The sequence below is a fragment of the Aedes aegypti genome, chromosome 2, assembly GCF_002204515.2.
Source record: "Aedes aegypti strain LVP_AGWG chromosome 2, AaegL5.0 Primary Assembly, whole genome shotgun sequence".
Lineage (NCBI taxonomy): Eukaryota > Metazoa > Arthropoda > Insecta > Diptera > Culicidae > Aedes > Aedes aegypti.
In genome coordinates, this window is record NC_035108.1 from 108,589,635 (window position 1) to 108,607,581 (window position 17,947).

The 17,947-nt window shown below is 38.9% G+C and overlaps 1 protein-coding gene across 1 annotated transcript in view; it reads left to right on the top strand.

Annotated features, from left to right (window-relative positions):
• The window catches only part of LOC5574061 (ATP-dependent DNA helicase Q4), a 31,278-nt gene extending 20,509 nt beyond the window's left edge, over nt 1-10,769 (top strand). The window contains exons 5-9 of the mRNA XM_021841903.1: nt 8,164-8,231; nt 8,299-8,973; nt 9,042-9,529; nt 9,873-10,192; nt 10,269-10,769. Of these exons, the coding sequence (XP_021697595.1) occupies nt 8,164-8,231; nt 8,299-8,973; nt 9,042-9,529; nt 9,873-10,192; nt 10,269-10,502 (1,785 nt within the window). The 3' untranslated portion in view covers nt 10,503-10,769. The remainder of the gene's footprint in view (nt 1-8,163; nt 8,232-8,298; nt 8,974-9,041; nt 9,530-9,872; nt 10,193-10,268) is intronic.
• The last annotated feature ends 7,178 nt before the right edge of the window (nt 10,770-17,947 follow it).

Here is a 17,947-nt window from a genome sequence, read left to right on the forward strand (position 1 = left end):
TATCTACAAGAAAGGCGACAAGTTAGATTGTGAGAATTTTCGAGCGTTTACCATTCTAAATGTAGCCTACGAAGTATTGTCCCAGATCATCTTCCGTCGTATGTAGTAAACGAGTTCGTGGGAAGTTATCAAGTCGACTTCGTTGACGGCCGATCGACAACGGACCAGATCTTTACTGTACGGCAAATCCTCCAAAAATGTCGTGAATACCAGGTCCCAACGCATCACCTTTTCATCGATTTCAAGGCGGCATACCGCGTAGAGCTATGGGAAATCATAGACGAGTACAGCTTTCCTGGGAAGCCCACGAGACTGATAAGAGCAACGATGGAAGATGACATGCAAAATTGTATGGAGGTTCCAGACAAACATTCCAGTTCGTTTGGATCCCGCCGGAGACTACGACAAGGTGATGGACTTTCGTGCCTGTTGTTCAATTTTGCGCTTTAAGGTGTTATGCGGAGATCCAGGCTTAATAACCGGGGTACGATTTTCACGAGATACAGTCAATTTGTTTGCTTAGCGGATGATATGAATATTGTCGGCCTGAAACGCGAGACAGCGAAAGTTGGACTGGGTGTGGATGCGTCCAAGACAAAGTACATGCTAGCTGGTGGGGCCGAGCGCGACAGGGCTCGCCTAAGTAGCAATATTACGATAGACGGGGATACGTTCGGGGTAGTCGACGAGTTCATCTACCTTGGATCCTTGCTGACGTCTGACAATAACGTTATCCGTGAAATACGGAGGCGCATCATCAGTGGAAGTCGGGTCTCCACAAGCTACGGTCAAAAAAGATTGACACCGCACCATATGTGTCATGTACAAAACGCTCATAAGGCCGGTAGTCCTTTACGGGCATGAAACGTGGACGATGCTCGAGGAGGACTTGCAAGCACTTGGAGTCTTCGAACGTCGTGTGCTTAGGACGATCTTTGGCGGTGTGCAGGAAAACGGTGTGTGGCGGCGAAGGATGAAGCTCGAGCTCGCCCAACTCTACGGCGAACCCTGTATCCAGAAAGTGGCCAAAGCTGGAAGGATACGATGGGCAGGGCATGTTGCAAAAATGCCGGACAGCAACCCTGCAAAGATGGTGTTCGCTTCGGATCCGGTTGGTACAAGAAGGCGTGGAGCGCAGCGAGCTAGGTGGGCGGATCAAGTGCGCATCGATTTGGCGAGCGTGGGGCAGAACCGAAAATGCAGAGATGCGGCCACGAACTGTGTATTGTGACGTGAAATTTTTGATGCAGTGTTATCTGTTTAGATGTTAAATAAATGAAACACCTTCATATAACAAACGTAACGCAAGAGTGGGTGTGGTTGGGCTCTGTGTTACATTCATTGCTCGCGTTTGACAATGGGGACATTAAGGTCAAGATGAACAAAGGCTGGACTTCAGTTCTGTGGTAGCGCAGATCTGGAGAGTCGAATGGCCACTCAAACCGTAGGCTTTGTCGGTTGGTCACTCGCTAGTGAGCAGTCCATCAGGTTTTCGACGTGAGTGATTGTCTGGCTCTTTAGGTTTGTGCTCTTGTAGGATTGAGGTTTGAGGTTTGAGGTTAAATTGACTTCTAAGATCTTGGGAGACACAAATCATTTCTAGGGTTTCACAATAGTTAAGGTACCCCGGGGTAAGTAGGACATTCCGTAATAGCTCGTTTAGGAAAAGTTTTTCAAGGGGGTATTCTTCTAGAAAGTTGAAGATACAATTTTAAGAAAAGTATTTAGTACAAAAAATATTGTTATTTTTATCACCATGTGCTCCATGGTCAATTTTCAACTTGCATGATAAATTGTGACACGTTTCACGTTCTGCATTGGTTCGCAAAAAATAATTGTGTTATAGATCAAATTACCATCGGTAAGCTACAACTTTAAGTATTGTTACAAGCTGCTTACGATAAACATGTATTTTGTTTTCATTTCATATGAAAATTTCTATAGGCTAACTTACCCTATAATATCTTTATACCCGGGGTAAGTGGGGCCATCGAAACAAGCACCAGAATCAAATTTTTTTCTATACGTTTCAAACATTTTCCTAGAGAGTAACACTAAAACATTCAAACGAATGATTTCTAACATAAAAAAATCAATCTTACATTACGTAACTGTTGAATAGGGAGAAAAAACGTCTAATTTTTCTAAATATTTTCTTCTATTTTTATTTTTGAGTTATGAATTTAAAATTGAACGAAAACAGAGATAAAATTTAAAATACATCATGAGAACGATAACTATACTATTTTAGTGAACATTATTTGATATTTCTACCAAATTCAGTAGTGCGAAAATCAGTTTCATCCCATTAAGTGGTTTTCCGTCATGCATAACAGTAATAACAAATAATAATGGAATATTCAAAAATTTCGTCAATAGGGTAAAAGCACCGGTTTTGGCCACCCTAAGAAGAAATGTCTCTAATAATTATATGGGAAGGTCTATTCATACTACAAATAAGGTACCGTGGGGCAAGTGGGTAATGGAATTCGCATAGTTGAGATTCTTCAAATTCTAGAGACTTTAAATTGAAACAAATGAGGTCGTGTATATTTTTATGCTTGACTCCCACCAAATATAAGCAGCATGCTGAAAATGATTTTTATGAAAAATTAAAGAAAAAAATACAGAAAAAGTTTTTGAAAAATGTCTCCTTACTTTTAACTTGCCCCAAAATAAGGGCAAGTGAAAAGTTTACCGTTTTGAACAATAAATTCAAAAACAAACTGTTATATTCACGATTTCTATTAGCTTTAACATTTGTTAAGGCTTCCCAATGAACAATAACATAAGTAACATGTAAACAAAGAAAATGTTATTCTTTTCACTTGTTTTTTTTTTTTCTGTTTAGTTATGTTAGTTAAAATGATTCGACAACATTATAACTGCAACATTTCCAATGTTAGTTCTTACATTATAGGACAGCAAATGCATTTCTGCTCGGTAGAATTTCCACCGCTCGTTATTTGTTTTTGAGAAAGTCGAATATGACGTCGGATAACTCTTCGGGAAAAATCAAACGGAATCCTTCAATAACGTATTTAGAATCTTTTTTATGTGGATAGACCTATACCCTATTTTTATGTTTTGAACTAGCTTACATAGACATTCCACGAGATTTCCGTGTGTTCTCTAATATTGCAAACTTTTCAGTCAACGTCTTCCTTTTAATTGGCTGCCTGAAGCAGACATATTAATATTGTTATGTTTAGCAACATCTTTTAGAGAAGTTCCATGATTTCTAATAGCTTTTAACGCTTGAGTATAGTGTTTCTTGAACTATCAGCACGTTATGTTTTTCTATGATAATTGGTTACCATGGTTACTTATGGCTACTTAAAGAGAAAACTCAAATTCCATCTCTAATGATAAACTTTTCACTTGCCCCACCTGATAAGAAAATTGACAGTGTTTAAATTTAGTTATTTTTAGGTCTACGTCGAATTAATTCTAAAACTTTTTTTCATTGCAGTTTGAAACTGTCACAGAGGACAACTAAGAAGTGGTACAGGGAATTATTTTCCGCAGCTTTTTTCCACTGAAAATATTAAAATAAGATTGTACGCCGCCAACTTGTTACAGAGTAACAGTTGACAGGTTAACAATTTTTCACTCTATTATGCAAAAATGGCTGAAAAATCGCAGAAATCGTAATGTTCTCAATGGCCTCAAAGGTTTACGCATGATTTTAAAACGTTAATTCACATATTCAGTAAAATATATCAATTGTTTTCACTTACCCCATTTACCCACTTACCCCGCGGTACCTTATGTCAAATGCAAGCTTTTAATCCATATTATGTATTACAAATATCAAAACTGAGCTTAAACCTTTTTTTTGCATTGAAAATCTTGTTGGTCAATATAGACCACCATAACCAGTTTCGGCCACATATTTAACTTTGGCTCCTAAATGGCTAAAACTATGAGGAAAATAAATTGTTTTTAATATGTTTTGAATCAATTCGGACAAGTAAATGAATGTAGCTCTATCATGTAAATGTGATCTACTGAACACAAAAGGTTTCATGCTGATTGGCTGTGTAAAACGGTGTATTTTCCACTATGGCTACAACTGGCGTATGGCCAAAATTGGTGCTTCAACCCTATTTGAAAGTTTACGTGCTGCATTTCAATTGATAACTTACAAATGATATATTTTGAACATGTTTTACACCTCTTTACGCTTTTAGCGAAGTATTCACTTCAACAGAAAAGCAATCGCCTATCTCAATGCGTGGGAAATTTCTTGCAAGAAATGCTCAAGAAAAGCATTTATCTTTGATCGCAGAACGCAGTTGAAAAGAAATGTCAATTCAAATGGAGCTCACTGTAGGAAATTTCTTGACCATTTCTTGGGCAGAAATTTTTACTTTTCTTGAGCGGAACAGCATACTTAGCTTTTAGCGTGGAATTTTTAGTTAATATTAAATGCGATGTGACATAACCTTACATTTACATTTTCTTCCTAAAACGTTAAGTATTTTATGGTTGATCCCGTATGTGCATCAAATATGTACGCAAAATTGAAAATCTATGATTTATCAATCCTATTATTGCAGTGGTTGACTTACTGATGTGGCTTGACGCATGAAACTGGATGTGTCCCACTTGCCCCGTTTAGCGAGGTAACTGCGTCTAATGGCTCATTGTCCATCTTTCTTCTAAGGTTTTCACAATTTTGAAAATATTCGATCAAATTCATGCACACACCAGCAAATATGCTGTAAAAATGTGACCGTGTTGTTGGATTTGCAAAATATTTTTTAATTATATTGACATTTTTTAATTATATTGTACAATCTGTTTGAATTATCGTTTTTTTTATGTCCCACTTGCCCCGGGGAACCTTATACATGTAGTTCACTTGACTTTTTAGGCATTTAGCAGACATTGAGGATTCTAACGATTCTAGGACTCTAACGATTCTGTAACGACAAATAAAATTAAGATATACATAATCTGACAAATACATTTTTAATTTGGGATTATCATACAAATGACATGACAGAGTACAACAACGACATTCAACAAAACTTCAATACACTTAGTTTTGATTAATTGTTTCACAATGATTGATTGATTGATTGCTTTAGCTACTACTTGTTTCGCTACATAATTTGATGTTTTTAATTTAACATATCTCATGTTGCTGTTCTAAGTTTTGAAACGAGTTGACCCTGGGAGAAAATGCTCAGTCCCAGAAGAGGACTGGCCTAAGCCCCAAGCAGCTGGTCTTGAGCCAACGGCCGCTTCCGGGGTGAGCACCAAAGGCCGTCTTCTGTCTCCCGCGTCCCAGGGCTTGTTCAGTAGGGGAGAGCTTCGGGTGTGGGAGTCCTAGAAGAAAAACTTTAATTAAACTTACGTGTATATATTGATATAGGGGCCCCGATAGCCGTAGCGGTAAACGCGCAGCTATTCAGCATGCCCAAGATGAGGGTCGTGGGTTCGAATCCCACCGGTCGAGGATCTTTTCGGGTTGGAAATTTTCTCGACTTCCCAGGGCATAGAGTATCTTCGTACCTGCCACACGATATACGCATGCAAAAATGGTCATTGGCATAGTAAGCTCTCAGTTAATAACTGTGGAAGTGCTCAAAGGACACTAAGCTGGGAAGCAGGCTGTGGCCAAGTGGGGACGTAATGCCAGAAAGAAGAAGAAGAAGTATATATTGATCGTAGCAGATGGTGGGTGGTGAGGGGCAAAAGATGCAGAGTAGAGTGGTTCAAAAAATCGTTTTTGCTCCACACCGCTCATTCGATACTAGATCAAATTCTGAGTGTCCTCCCAAAATTTGAGCTCATTTGGATGAAAACTGAGACTGCACAAGCCCTCGATATGCTCCGTTTTCGGTACCCTTCAGGAGCCGAATCAATGAGCAAAATAATTGCGATCGTTCGCCGAGATTAGTGGGTCAAACCTCACCCCTAACGTAATAAACGCCAAAGGGCCGGAACAATTCGTTGTGGTCACCGTGGTTAGCCTTCGACACGAGGTCAAACTTTTTCGCAAACGGTCCTGTGCTTACTCTTTGCTAGTAGCTTTCTAACTGCCCGAAGAAGAAGAAGAAAAAGCAGAAGTTTGGAGTCACATAGCCCTCTACCCATCATATAACTAATGTCGTTTTCGTTTTTAGGAACTGGGTCGGTGATCAACACATAAACAAACAAACGTCAAACAAATTGTAGTCCGGTCGAACCTGAATCGGGTTGGGGTTGAAACTGTGATTCAGAACGGGTTGCGCCAGTTCCAACCTGGGTTCAAAAACGAATTCGACATAAGTACTACAGGGTAATAAGAGTCATTGATGAAACTTCCTCTAAGTAAAAGGGATACTCGTGGATACTAATAACACTATCGAGATTTACAACTACTAATGATGTATTATGAATCCTTCTAGGTTTCATCTGCCACCACCCGCTACCCGAATAAATACACGGACCTTGATCTATAGAAACCTAGTGTCTTGTAGAGATTGATTCATTTTGACTGTTTACACAATTTTGTAGAACATTGTTGCTACCGGAAACTTCGCATTGTCATATTATACGATAAAAACTAGTTTTAGTGGGTCGTTCATAAAATACTCCCGTATTTAGGAAATGCAGCTGAATACATACTAGGTGTCTTTGGCAAAGTTGTTTGTATTTGAATTATCTACAACTTTGCCAAAGACATCATATTTAAAGATCGTCATTTAAAAAAACAATAGTTTAGCAGCGCCGCCCGTGGCAAAGTTGCGAACTAACATTTATCGTCAATACATGCGTTATAATTTTAGAAAATTTTTGTCCGAAGACACCATTCCGAAAAAATCACGTTTAAAGGTGCGAATTAAGTTCACGATTTCGGCCAATCGAAATACTGTGCGTGGGTGCTGCGTTTTGCCACCTCCGTTCCAACGAATGGCGATTATCACAGTGCCACCCATTCGCAGGATTGCGTTTGGCGCGTTTGCTCTCCCAGCCGCCCGTTCTATTTGAATCGATCGTTACCTAGCTTACTACACATTGTTATTTGACCTACCACCCACATCAAAATTGTGTAACTTGTTACCGTACGGTAACAGTTTATTTTCAAATTTATTAGATTTAATCATACTTTTTTTTTCAAATATTGTTTTTCCTTACATATATATTTTTACATGTTAACATACTATTTCAATATTGAATCACTTTGCTCGTAGGCTCTAAAACAATCAATAGAATTGTTTGCGGTTTGCGAACGCCGCGTTCTTGGGATCATATTTGGAGGTGTGTAGGAGAACTGTGTGTAGCAGCGAAGGAGGAACCACGAGCTCGTAAAACTACGCAAACTATGATGGGCTGGGCATGTTGCAAGAATGTCGAACAGCAAGCCTTCAAAGATGGATCAGCTTGGTACAAGATGGCCTGGAGCGCAGTGAACTTGTTGGGAAGACCAAGTGCAACAAATTTGTCCATTTAATCCAATTACAAAGTGACCTACAGGTAGAAATGCGTCTATTATGTAAAGATAAACTTAAAAAACCTACTGAAATATATTTTTTCCATTAGTTCAATAGTAACAGAGTATCGACAGACAATTTTCAAATCATAAATTTTGCTACATTTTGCTTAAACAAAATAAGAAGAAAATATTGTAATCTCAAGCATTTTTGATAGCTTGAAACATCCACCATTTTTGACGATTTGCAACATGATCAAAAATTGTAATTGTTTTTAATAATTCTATTTTTTTTCTTCACTCGGTGAGTTCGTTATGATATTTCTTTAAGATGCACTCGAACAAGTGTTTATTTTTCCATTTAAATGCAAAAAATATTGATATTTACTGAACAGTGTTTCTATTCGCCCCATTGCGGGGTGAATAGAAACATACAACATTTTCACAAATATTTGTACGAAATAATTTTTGTTTTTTTAACGGCAATTGGGGTCTCAGCTAAGGTAGACGGGACCCAAATTTGAGAGTAATAAAAATGGTTTTTATCTACACGGTTTAGGTTGTATACATTCAAACATGTCGGAGAGTGTTTCTATTCGCCCCATTTTACAGTATATGTAATGTTTAGTTTTTCGGTAGTTGTTAAACTTACACTCGGCTGGTTAGCCGTAAACCACGAATCATTATTAATTGAACAAGTATAATTAGAGATAATCAATTTGTTTCGGACTACACAGGTTCTCAAGGAAAAGCTAGGAGTTCAAACCATCCTTGGCCTGACAGCTACGGCGACCGTTCAAACCAGGTACTTTTATGTTCACCATTATCCAAAACCTGTTTTGATGTTCTCTATCTCTATCGCAACTCACCAGACTAAGCATCGTGGAACATCTGGCCGTTCCGGACGGGATCAACGGTATCATCAGTGACATCCCCCTCCCAGACAACCTGATCCTGACGGTTTCTAAGGACGCCAACCGGGATGCGGCTCTGTTGAACCTGCTGCGTTCCGATCGCTTTACAGATCTTCACTCGAACATCGTCTATTGCACCAGACGAGACGAATGTGAACGAATTGCATCCTTCCTGCGGACCTGTTTCCAAGATGCTCAACGAGCGGCAGAATCCGAAGCATCTGCATCGGCGCCAACGTCTCGCAAGAGGAAAAAGTTGAACTACTTTGCCGAACCGTACCACGCCGGGTTGTCTTCGGCCCGGAGAAGGACAATCCAGAATGCGTTCATGAGTGGAGAGCTGCGAATCGTGGTGGCGACCATTGCCTTCGGAATGGGCATTAACAAGGCGGACATTCGGGCCATCATCCACTACAACATGCCGAAGAATTTCGAGAGCTACGTGCAGGAAGTGGGTCGTGCCGGTCGCGATGGCGGGGTGTCCCACTGTCACCTGTTCCTGGATAACCGCGGCAAGGACAGGAACGAACTGCGGCGGCACATCTACGCCAATTCAATCGACAGGCACGTGATCCGGAAACTGTTGCAGAAAATTTTCGTACCGTGTGCATGTGTGAAGAATTTTAAGGACGAGTAAGTTACAGTTTCTATTGGTTAGGTTTGGTGGAGTGGTTTTCAAAAGATCTTAAATTTACTTCCAGGAAATTTTCCGAGGAACATAGGAAACAGATAGAAGCATTGAAAGACATCAGCTGGACTGATGATTTCGAAGAAACTACGCAAGCAAATCCAAGCACCAGCTCTACGTCACCGGTTAGGATTAAACGGGTCTGTCCAGGGCACGAAGCGTGTTTCTCTGTCGAATCGACCGTCCAACAGCTAGATATTCCGGCGGAGAACATAGAGACGCTACTATGCTATTTGGAGCTTCACGAAGAGCGCTACATCAATGTGCTGAGTAAGGCTTACGTGATGTGCAAGGTGATGTCATATGCTGGTCCGAAGGCGCTGCGGAATGCTGCCAAGAATTGTCCACCCTTGGCGATGGCAATCGCTCTTGAGTTGAAGAAAGGCAATGCCGAAACGAGTTCCACTTTCATCGAGTTTCCGGTGATTGATGTGGCTTCTGCCATCGGTTGGGACAGTGGTGTGGTTAAATTCCAGCTGAAGAATCTCGAGTGGACGATTGGTAAGTGCCTTACGTTTAAACAATAATGTGGATTACCCTCTGTATATGCGAAAAAAGTTACGTTATCTGTAACTTGTGATCATTGACCCCAAATTCAAATCTTGATAACTTCGCAAAATTTAAATTTCAAACTCATATCTTATGCTACCAATGTTTTCGACAATGTTGTTCGTTTGGTGTAGAACTATGTGCTGCATGCTTGGTTAGTTCATTATTCTTCCACAAATCTGCACACTAAAAATAAAATTCAGTCCTACAAAGTGCTCTGGGGTCATATTGACTCCAGAACACAGTTACCACAATCAAAGGGTTAATGCAAAAATTACATGTACGACCCTCACAGAAAACAACGTTCGAACCCGCACTCCCATCAGCGTAAACTTCTTCGATCTGGGTTTCCGGATTCGAGCTCCCGGAGATCTCACCGATGACGAGTTGGACAAAACTCTGGACACGCTGTACGAACGAGTGTCTGGGCAGGAAAGGGCTCAACTGGTTCAGCTCCAGTGCGTATCGAATGCGCTTTCATCGGTAGCCTTTCCAACGTATTTCCCCGTCAGTGGGACCGATTGTCCTGAGGGACCTTCCCAAAAACTTAAAACCATCGTTCGCGAGTACTTCCAGACCGACATTAGCAACGAGGAAATTGAGCTGGTGCCAGAGGTATGTGTTGGACTTTTTACTTATGCCTTATTCCTCTCTCACAAACCAAAAAATCTTTGTTTCTTTTATTTACCAGTTGGACGATACCCCCGATAACCAGTTGCTGAACGACATACGAACGTTGATCCATCGCTACCCGGAGAATAACTTCAGCGGCCGGGCGGTGGCGCGGATTTTCCACGGGGTTCAGAGCCCCAACTATCCGGCCGTCATCTGGTTTAGGTGCCAATTTTGGCGAGCCTACACCAGTGTCGATTTCAATCGGATCGTACGCATGGCCAATGCCGAAATTGTGCGCATGCGAACGTAAGCCAATGGGGCCCAAGCGTGTGATTGTTGCTGTTTATTGTGATTTATTGTTTTATGACTATCCGCTATCATTTGGAATGATGATTTTGGTAAAACTAGATGGATTAAGTTATTAATAGTTTCGTTTGTAGCTTTGTATATTTAACCATTTCACTGAAACCATTTACTGCGATTGTTAAAAATAGACTGCTCTTATCGTTCTAGGTCAATTATTAGTTTGAAAGTTTTGCGCCGATACTCCATTACACTAACTTTTATACAAAAGTAAGTATATTCTTCAATTTTTCATTAGATGACCAGCCCTTTATTATAGATAAACCACTTATCTGCAACTCCCAGGGGCACAGTTGAAAACATTCCTCACGAAAAGTTTTCCGGGATTCGAACCCACACTTCCTGAAACGATGCGTCTAAATGCCTGACGACACTACCCGGTCAACCAGTCAGTGATTTTCGATAGCGATCGATATAGATTCGTTTTGAACCGTTAGCGATCGCCATCGTTGGTCAAGGATCTATAAAGAATTATGAAGACTGGTTGGTCGGGTAACCGCACGACCACGAAGCCCACCTTAAGCCCTTCTTGAAAAAAAAATGTCGAGTTTTTCAGAGAATTTCTAATAATCATTGATTTTTAAAAACCTTCAAAAATCGACCATTCTAATCGTTGTTCTTTATTCATGTGAAATTTAATTATTTTTGTGGATTTTTTATTATCACAAACATCATTCAATATTACTCGAACGATGAACAGAAACCGATTGCGATTTCATTAATGAATTAAAAAGATATAGCATGCACTAGCTGTCCACTTCATAAAACGAACAGTCCTTATACCTAACATTCAAAAAGAAATTAACATCACACAATGAACTATGTTGATGGTTAACTACTATTAACTACTTGGAATATTTACGAGTTTTTAGTTTTGACTGTTTTAAAGGAGATTGGGCAAATCTTGGCCCGGAATGTACACAGATGACTCATATTTCATTTGAAACATCTAAATGAGACAAGAAAAAGTTGGTATGGGGTCAAAAATATCCGTTGTGGGAGAAAAAAGTTATTCTGCATGATTTGAGATGGATTTTCTATTTACTTTATTATATTTTTGCTATATTTTTTATCGATCAAAAATGAAAACATATGATGATTAAAAGCTCTATGTTTTAAAGAAGTGAATTAGGACTTTGATTCAAAGATGAAAACATTACATGGTGATGTTAGACCGTAATAACATTAAAAATCGTTTATTTTAAATATGTATATTTAGTGAAGTTTTCTACCAGACCCTGCTACCCACATTATACTGATCAAAACTCCTTACGGTTTTTTAACCGACTTAAGTGATGTTTTATGTTCGTAATAAGATAATATCAGCTCAACCTCAATGAACAACATCATCAGCTTAAAAAACGTTTAATGTGAGTTGAAATGCTAATTGCTAAATGCTACGAAGTAACATATGCGTAGTTTTAGGATTTGGGACGATTCAAATATGACGTCCATCGTTTTTTTGAGATTTCTAGACCCCCCTCCCCCCTCTGTCACGCTTTTTCCAATACCTTCTACACGTACTGTCACACTTTCGTAGACCATAGACGTGGAAACATGGGTGGCGGTCCTACTTGCGTTTCAGCTGCGTCTTTGTCATCATCCGTTGATGGACCGTTGATCCTCAACCTGCACTGTTGTTGATCTGTTGTTGATCGACCACCATCCGATCTCATGTTTTTGCATGTCGTTCATCACGATGAAAGCGGTTCCCAGCTCAAGTGTGTCGCGCAGCTCTGGAAGATGGTGTGATTACTTCTAAACATTCACATTATTGACATCCTCATGCGTATTTAGCGTTCTTAGCGAAGCATTTGTGGAGCCATATGTGCTCAAGCGTCGCCAATGGAGCTGACATTAATAGCAAACTGAAGTGGTTCTGCTCGGATTATTGGCAGTTTGTCCGCAGCAAACAGTCAAACACTACAGTTACTTCTAGTTCAAATGATCTCCTTCTCTGAGAAGCAACAGCATGCTAGTATGATGTTATTGTAATCAACGATATTAGTGTGGTAACTGTCGCGCGGATTTCCAGCACGCTAAAGCTGTGTACGATAAGCGAGGTATTTCTTCCATTGTAGTACAGAATAGCACAAGTCAACCACTGTAATCAGGGTGTCTACTACCTGGAAAAACCTGGAAAACCTGGAATTATCAGGGAATTTTGTTAAACCTGGAAAAAACCTGGAATTCTCAGGGAAATTCACCAACAATCAGGGAAATTTCTGTTAGGCAGTAATTCATGATAGAATGTGTACATGACAAAGGTCGAAACTCCTCAAAAAATTTCGGCTGCGCCGCTGTCGCTCCTTTAGCTGTTCAGTGAATCTTATCGACTTCCCAAGACATGATTGTCTCTATTTTTGATGGTCTTTGAAGTCTTTTTTTTTTTTTTCAAAATGGTCTCTAAAGTCTCTTTTTTTCTATATCTTGCTTGCAGTGAATTCTGATGCAAAATTATGTAGGCACCAGAGAATCCTTCAGAGACTGTTACGAGACATTTCAACTAATTCTAAGATTTCTCGAGGAAAACCTTCAGGAATAATTCTAGTTGTTTCTCCGGAGATTTCATCTAGAATACTTCCAAGTATTCCTATCGGGATCTTTCCAGAAATTCTTCTAGAGGTTCCTCTACCAAATCTCTAAGATATTCTCCCAGAGATTTTTATAGAAGATCTTGAGTGATTTATCCCGAATTTGCTCCAGGAAAAACTATTTAGGACTTTCTCTCGAATTTTTTTCTCATTAATTCATCAACCGAATTTTCTAGTTGTTACTCTAGGAAATCTTCTTAGGATGTTTACTGTATGTTTTTCAAGAGAAACCGCAAAGGTCAATTCCAGTTTTCGAAAGAAATTGTTCAGAAGTTTTTTTTTTTCAAGAAACACGACAAGAATTTCTACGTCATTTCATCCACGGTACCTACAAAGAATGTCTCCAAAGTATCCTCGAGGAAATATTCGAGAAAATCTATTAAGAACTTTTCAAAAAATTCCTCAAACTCGACCCTGTGTTTCATCATGGAGTTCTTCTAGACTTTTTTTGTAAATAAACTCCAGAATTTCATCGAATAATTACAACTTCAGTCGAGTCTAGAACACGATGCTAAAGACAGCCTTACAGTTTAGGTCGAAATACGCGTGTCTGTCAAAGCATACAAACTCTGGTGGAATTAAATAGTATAGTACTAAATTCGGTTTTTCGTTCACTGACAACTACAGCTCTTCCAAACATTTCGCAAAAATTCCCATGGAGCTTACAAAATTGATAAAAGTATAAAGTTCCATACTAGTTAACACTAGCATTTTGCCAGAAAATTAAACACATTTATTTGCTTTTTTTTAAATTATCCCAACAATTTAACAAAAAAAACCTTCTAAAAATTCTAATAACCGGGTGACTTAAAAACTTATACAAGTTCAATCACAGATTGCTTTTAAATTTGCTTTAGAAATACATCCTGAATTGAACATTTTCTCATTTTTTTTTTCTGAAATTCACATTTCCACGGAGAAATGCCCAAAAAAATCCTGGAAGAATACTTGGACAAATCTTTAAAGACTTCCTTGAGAAATCTTGAAGAATTACTTTAGGAATTCCTAAAGAAATCTGAGTATTGCCTGGATTTATCCTTAGCAAAAAATTGAAGTTGAAATCTTAAAAAAAAATATGAAGGACAATTTTTAAGAAATCCCTTGAGGCATCTTTAGAGAAACTTCTGGTTGAATTTTTGAAGAAGCTCTAAACGGAAGTCTTAGAGGATGTCCTAGGAAAATCGATGGAAGAATCACTGGATAAAACCTTGGAGGACATCCGAAAGAATCAGTAAAGAAATTCCTGTCGATCTCTGAGTTAATTTCTGCGGTTATATTTGGCAAAAACCAGGATGTGTTTTTGAGATATCTAAAACAAAATTCTTTTACGAATTTCTTAGGAAAATTCTCGAAGGGATTCCATGGGAAATCACTACATGAACACATTTAAGACATTTAAAAGGTGAGCCAGCATCGTGCTGCAAATCTTACAAATAAAGAAATCCATCCATCTACCCTAGCCTGAGTAAATATTCGTAACATCTGGATCTTTGGGCAAATACTTGAAATAATGGAGAAATTCCTTGAGAAAATAATTGAAAAAAAATTGTCGAAAAACATGTTTTACGACATGTAAATTTAATTGTGAAATGTTGTCACAAACATCTGTAAGTATTTTTTTTTTTCGCCCATTTAGCTGTCTTAAGTATCCAATCCCTAATGAAGATAAATAAGAATAATAAGTATCCAAACTGCCCATGACTACCATTTGAGATTTCTTCACTAAACGCGGGTCAAAAATGAATAGTGCATCTGTTTTTGCACAAGTACGCAGTAATCAATGAACTTTAAGGGTTAAACATAATGAAGCACTTTGAAGTTCCGTTCAGTTTACAATGATGATCAGAATTCTCACAAGCGATAAAACATTAATCTTCTTACCAAATACAATTAAGGCTTTATGTCAAATACAATTCAATTGACAAAAACTTAAGCTTTGATATTGTTCCACCTTGAAATAGCTTAAATATGCATTAAAAAATTTGAAAGCTTGAAACGCTTTTGAATCAAATAATTTTGTCAATAACATTTTGTATATCTGAAATTGGAATATTTCTTAAACCTGGAATTATTTTGTAGAAGCTGGAAAAACCTGGAAATATCAGGGAATTTCATTTATGTAAACGAGTAGACACCCTTCTTCTTCTTCTTTCTGGCGTTACGTCCCTACTGGGACAGAGCCTGCTTCTCAGCTTAGTGTTCTTATGAGCACTTCCACAGTTATTAACTGAGAGCTTACCATGCCAATGACCATTTTTGCATGCGTAATATCGTGTGGCAGGTACGATGATACTCTATGCCCTGGGAAGTCGAGAAAATTTCCAACCCGAAAAGATCCTCGACCGGTGGGATTCGAACCCACGACCCTCAGCTTGGTCTTGCTGAATAGCTGCGCGTTTACCGCTACGGCTATCTGGGCCCCATAGCCCCAGTAGACACCCTGGTAATGTTAAAACGGATATACAGTCGAATTTTGTTCGTTGTACTAGCTGAAACAGATTGGAATCAACTTCTAAGATTGCACTAAAACTTCAAAGGCACAAATCTCGCGAAAAAAAACAACAGTGCACTTTTTATTTTGGCTTTGTGCACTGCCAAAAAGCTTAAAATAAGAAGATCAGAAACATTTGCCAACTATTTCTCCAGTTTAGTGCCTTTGAAAACGTGAGTAGGGGCACAAGTCGGCCATTGTGCCGGCCATCTTCGGATTCCGAGATGTTTCACCTTAAGTACAGCTAATGCTCGATAACTGGGTGCTATTTAACTGGGCTGCTTTTTAACTGGGTGCTCGCTAACTGGGCTGTAGCCCAGTTAAAAAACAGTTAAACGTCAAAAACTTTCACCATCCCGTAACTGACGAGGGGCGTGCAAATGCAAAATAAGGTTTCGGCATTATTTTCGGTGTTTTAGGAAGCGAGTCACCGAGGAAGATCCTACGCCATATTTTCTGGCGAGCGACTCGTGCGATCCACCTCCTCTTTCGAAATCGTCGATAGTTTTAACTTTTTCCACCAACGTAAGGGTTTTTTGTTTCCGTTTGCGGTTGGTGCCCGGTGGGATGTCCATTGCAGGAACGAAAACTGTTTAATTCACCTCAAAATTTACAAGACGGTACGATTGAAACGCGAATTCAATGACGGAATGACACGAACACGACGCGATTCCAAAACCGAATGACGCCAACCAAAACTTTGCTTTGTCCCCCTCGATTTTTATTTGATTGTGTGTGTGCGTTGGAATGGCAGTCCAGTTATCGAGCACTGCTCGCTATATTTCTATTCAATAACATTTGCGCAAGCAAATATTATTGAATAGAAAACTGTCCAAAACATACCTCTTTTTACACCATTCCAGCACACATAACTTTTTTTTACCACGATGAATATTTTTGGCCCCATATCAACTTTTTTTGTCTCATTTAGATCTTCCAAATGATATATGAGTCATCCGTGTACATTCCGGGACCAAACTCCATACATTTTTGCCCAATCTCCTTTGATAGTCTTAAATTAAATTTTGTCTCACCGGAAGGGTAAGAGTTCGAATCTAGTGAGGGGCGAAAGTTAGCAAACTGAAACACAAAATATCGATACTTTTATGACAGGCATACTTTATACCAGTCATCAGTGACGTGGGAACATGGTAGCACATGTATTACGCATAAAAACACCTAGGATTGTCAAAGGATTGTCCTACCCACGATTCCACAAAAAAGGTTGAAAAATAAATTAAACTTTTATTCATTTGATCAATATTGGACAAAAAATTTGCAAATGTTTTGTCCAATTCTGTACATACAAACTCGATCAAAGTCGTACTTGTTCTCGAAAGATGAAAGACACGACAATTTTCAAGGGAACCCCTATTGAACTCCCTAAGCACACTCTCTAGAAGTTGTTGGCTGATTCAGAATTACCGTAGAAAGTTCTGGAAGCAGTTTGTAGTAAGTTCCAGAAAAAAGATTCGATCAAGTTCTTACTCAGTGACATCATTCCTCAAAATATTTAGAGCAGATTATTACGGTTCCCTGAAATTTGAAAGAATTGGTGAAGAAATTCCAGTAATAAATTTGATGGAGTTTCTGTGCGATGAAACAATTTTTTAAAAATCGTGTTTCTTTTGAAAATGTTTGCATTAGCTGGGTCATTCCTTCTACTTCTTTTTGGCATTAACGTCCTCACTGGGACAGAGCCTGCTTCTCAGCTTAGTGTTCTTATGAGCACTTTCACAGTTATTAACTGAGAGCTTTCTTTGCCGAAGTTGCCATTTCGCATTCGTATATCGTGTGGCAGGTACGATTATACTCTATGCCCAGGGAAGTCAAGAAAATTTCCATTACGAAAAGATCCTGGACCGACCGGGATTCGAACCCAGACACCTTCAGCATGGCTTTGCTTTGTAATCGCGGACTATAACCACTCGGCTAAGGAAGGCCCCTCCGCTATTGGTTATTTAGGAAATAGGAATAATCTCACTGGTTGTAAAGACAAGCAGTTTGTTTAGTAGAATTGATTTAAAAAGGATATAAATATAAAGAATATTCTTCTTTTATATGAATGATAACACAAGTTTATCCAATGAATTATCCTAGAGACAGAGCTGGTATCAGGTTTATTTGAAGAGACTTGCTCCCTATTTTAAAGCAAGTCTTTAAAAAGCCTCAATTTTTAATGGGAGGTCTCTAAAGCCTCTATTTTAACTAAAATGGTCACTAAAGTTTCTTATTTTCCTTATTTTGCTCGCATTCAATCCAGATGCAAAATTTTACAGGCTCCAGAGATACCTCCACAGACAATAA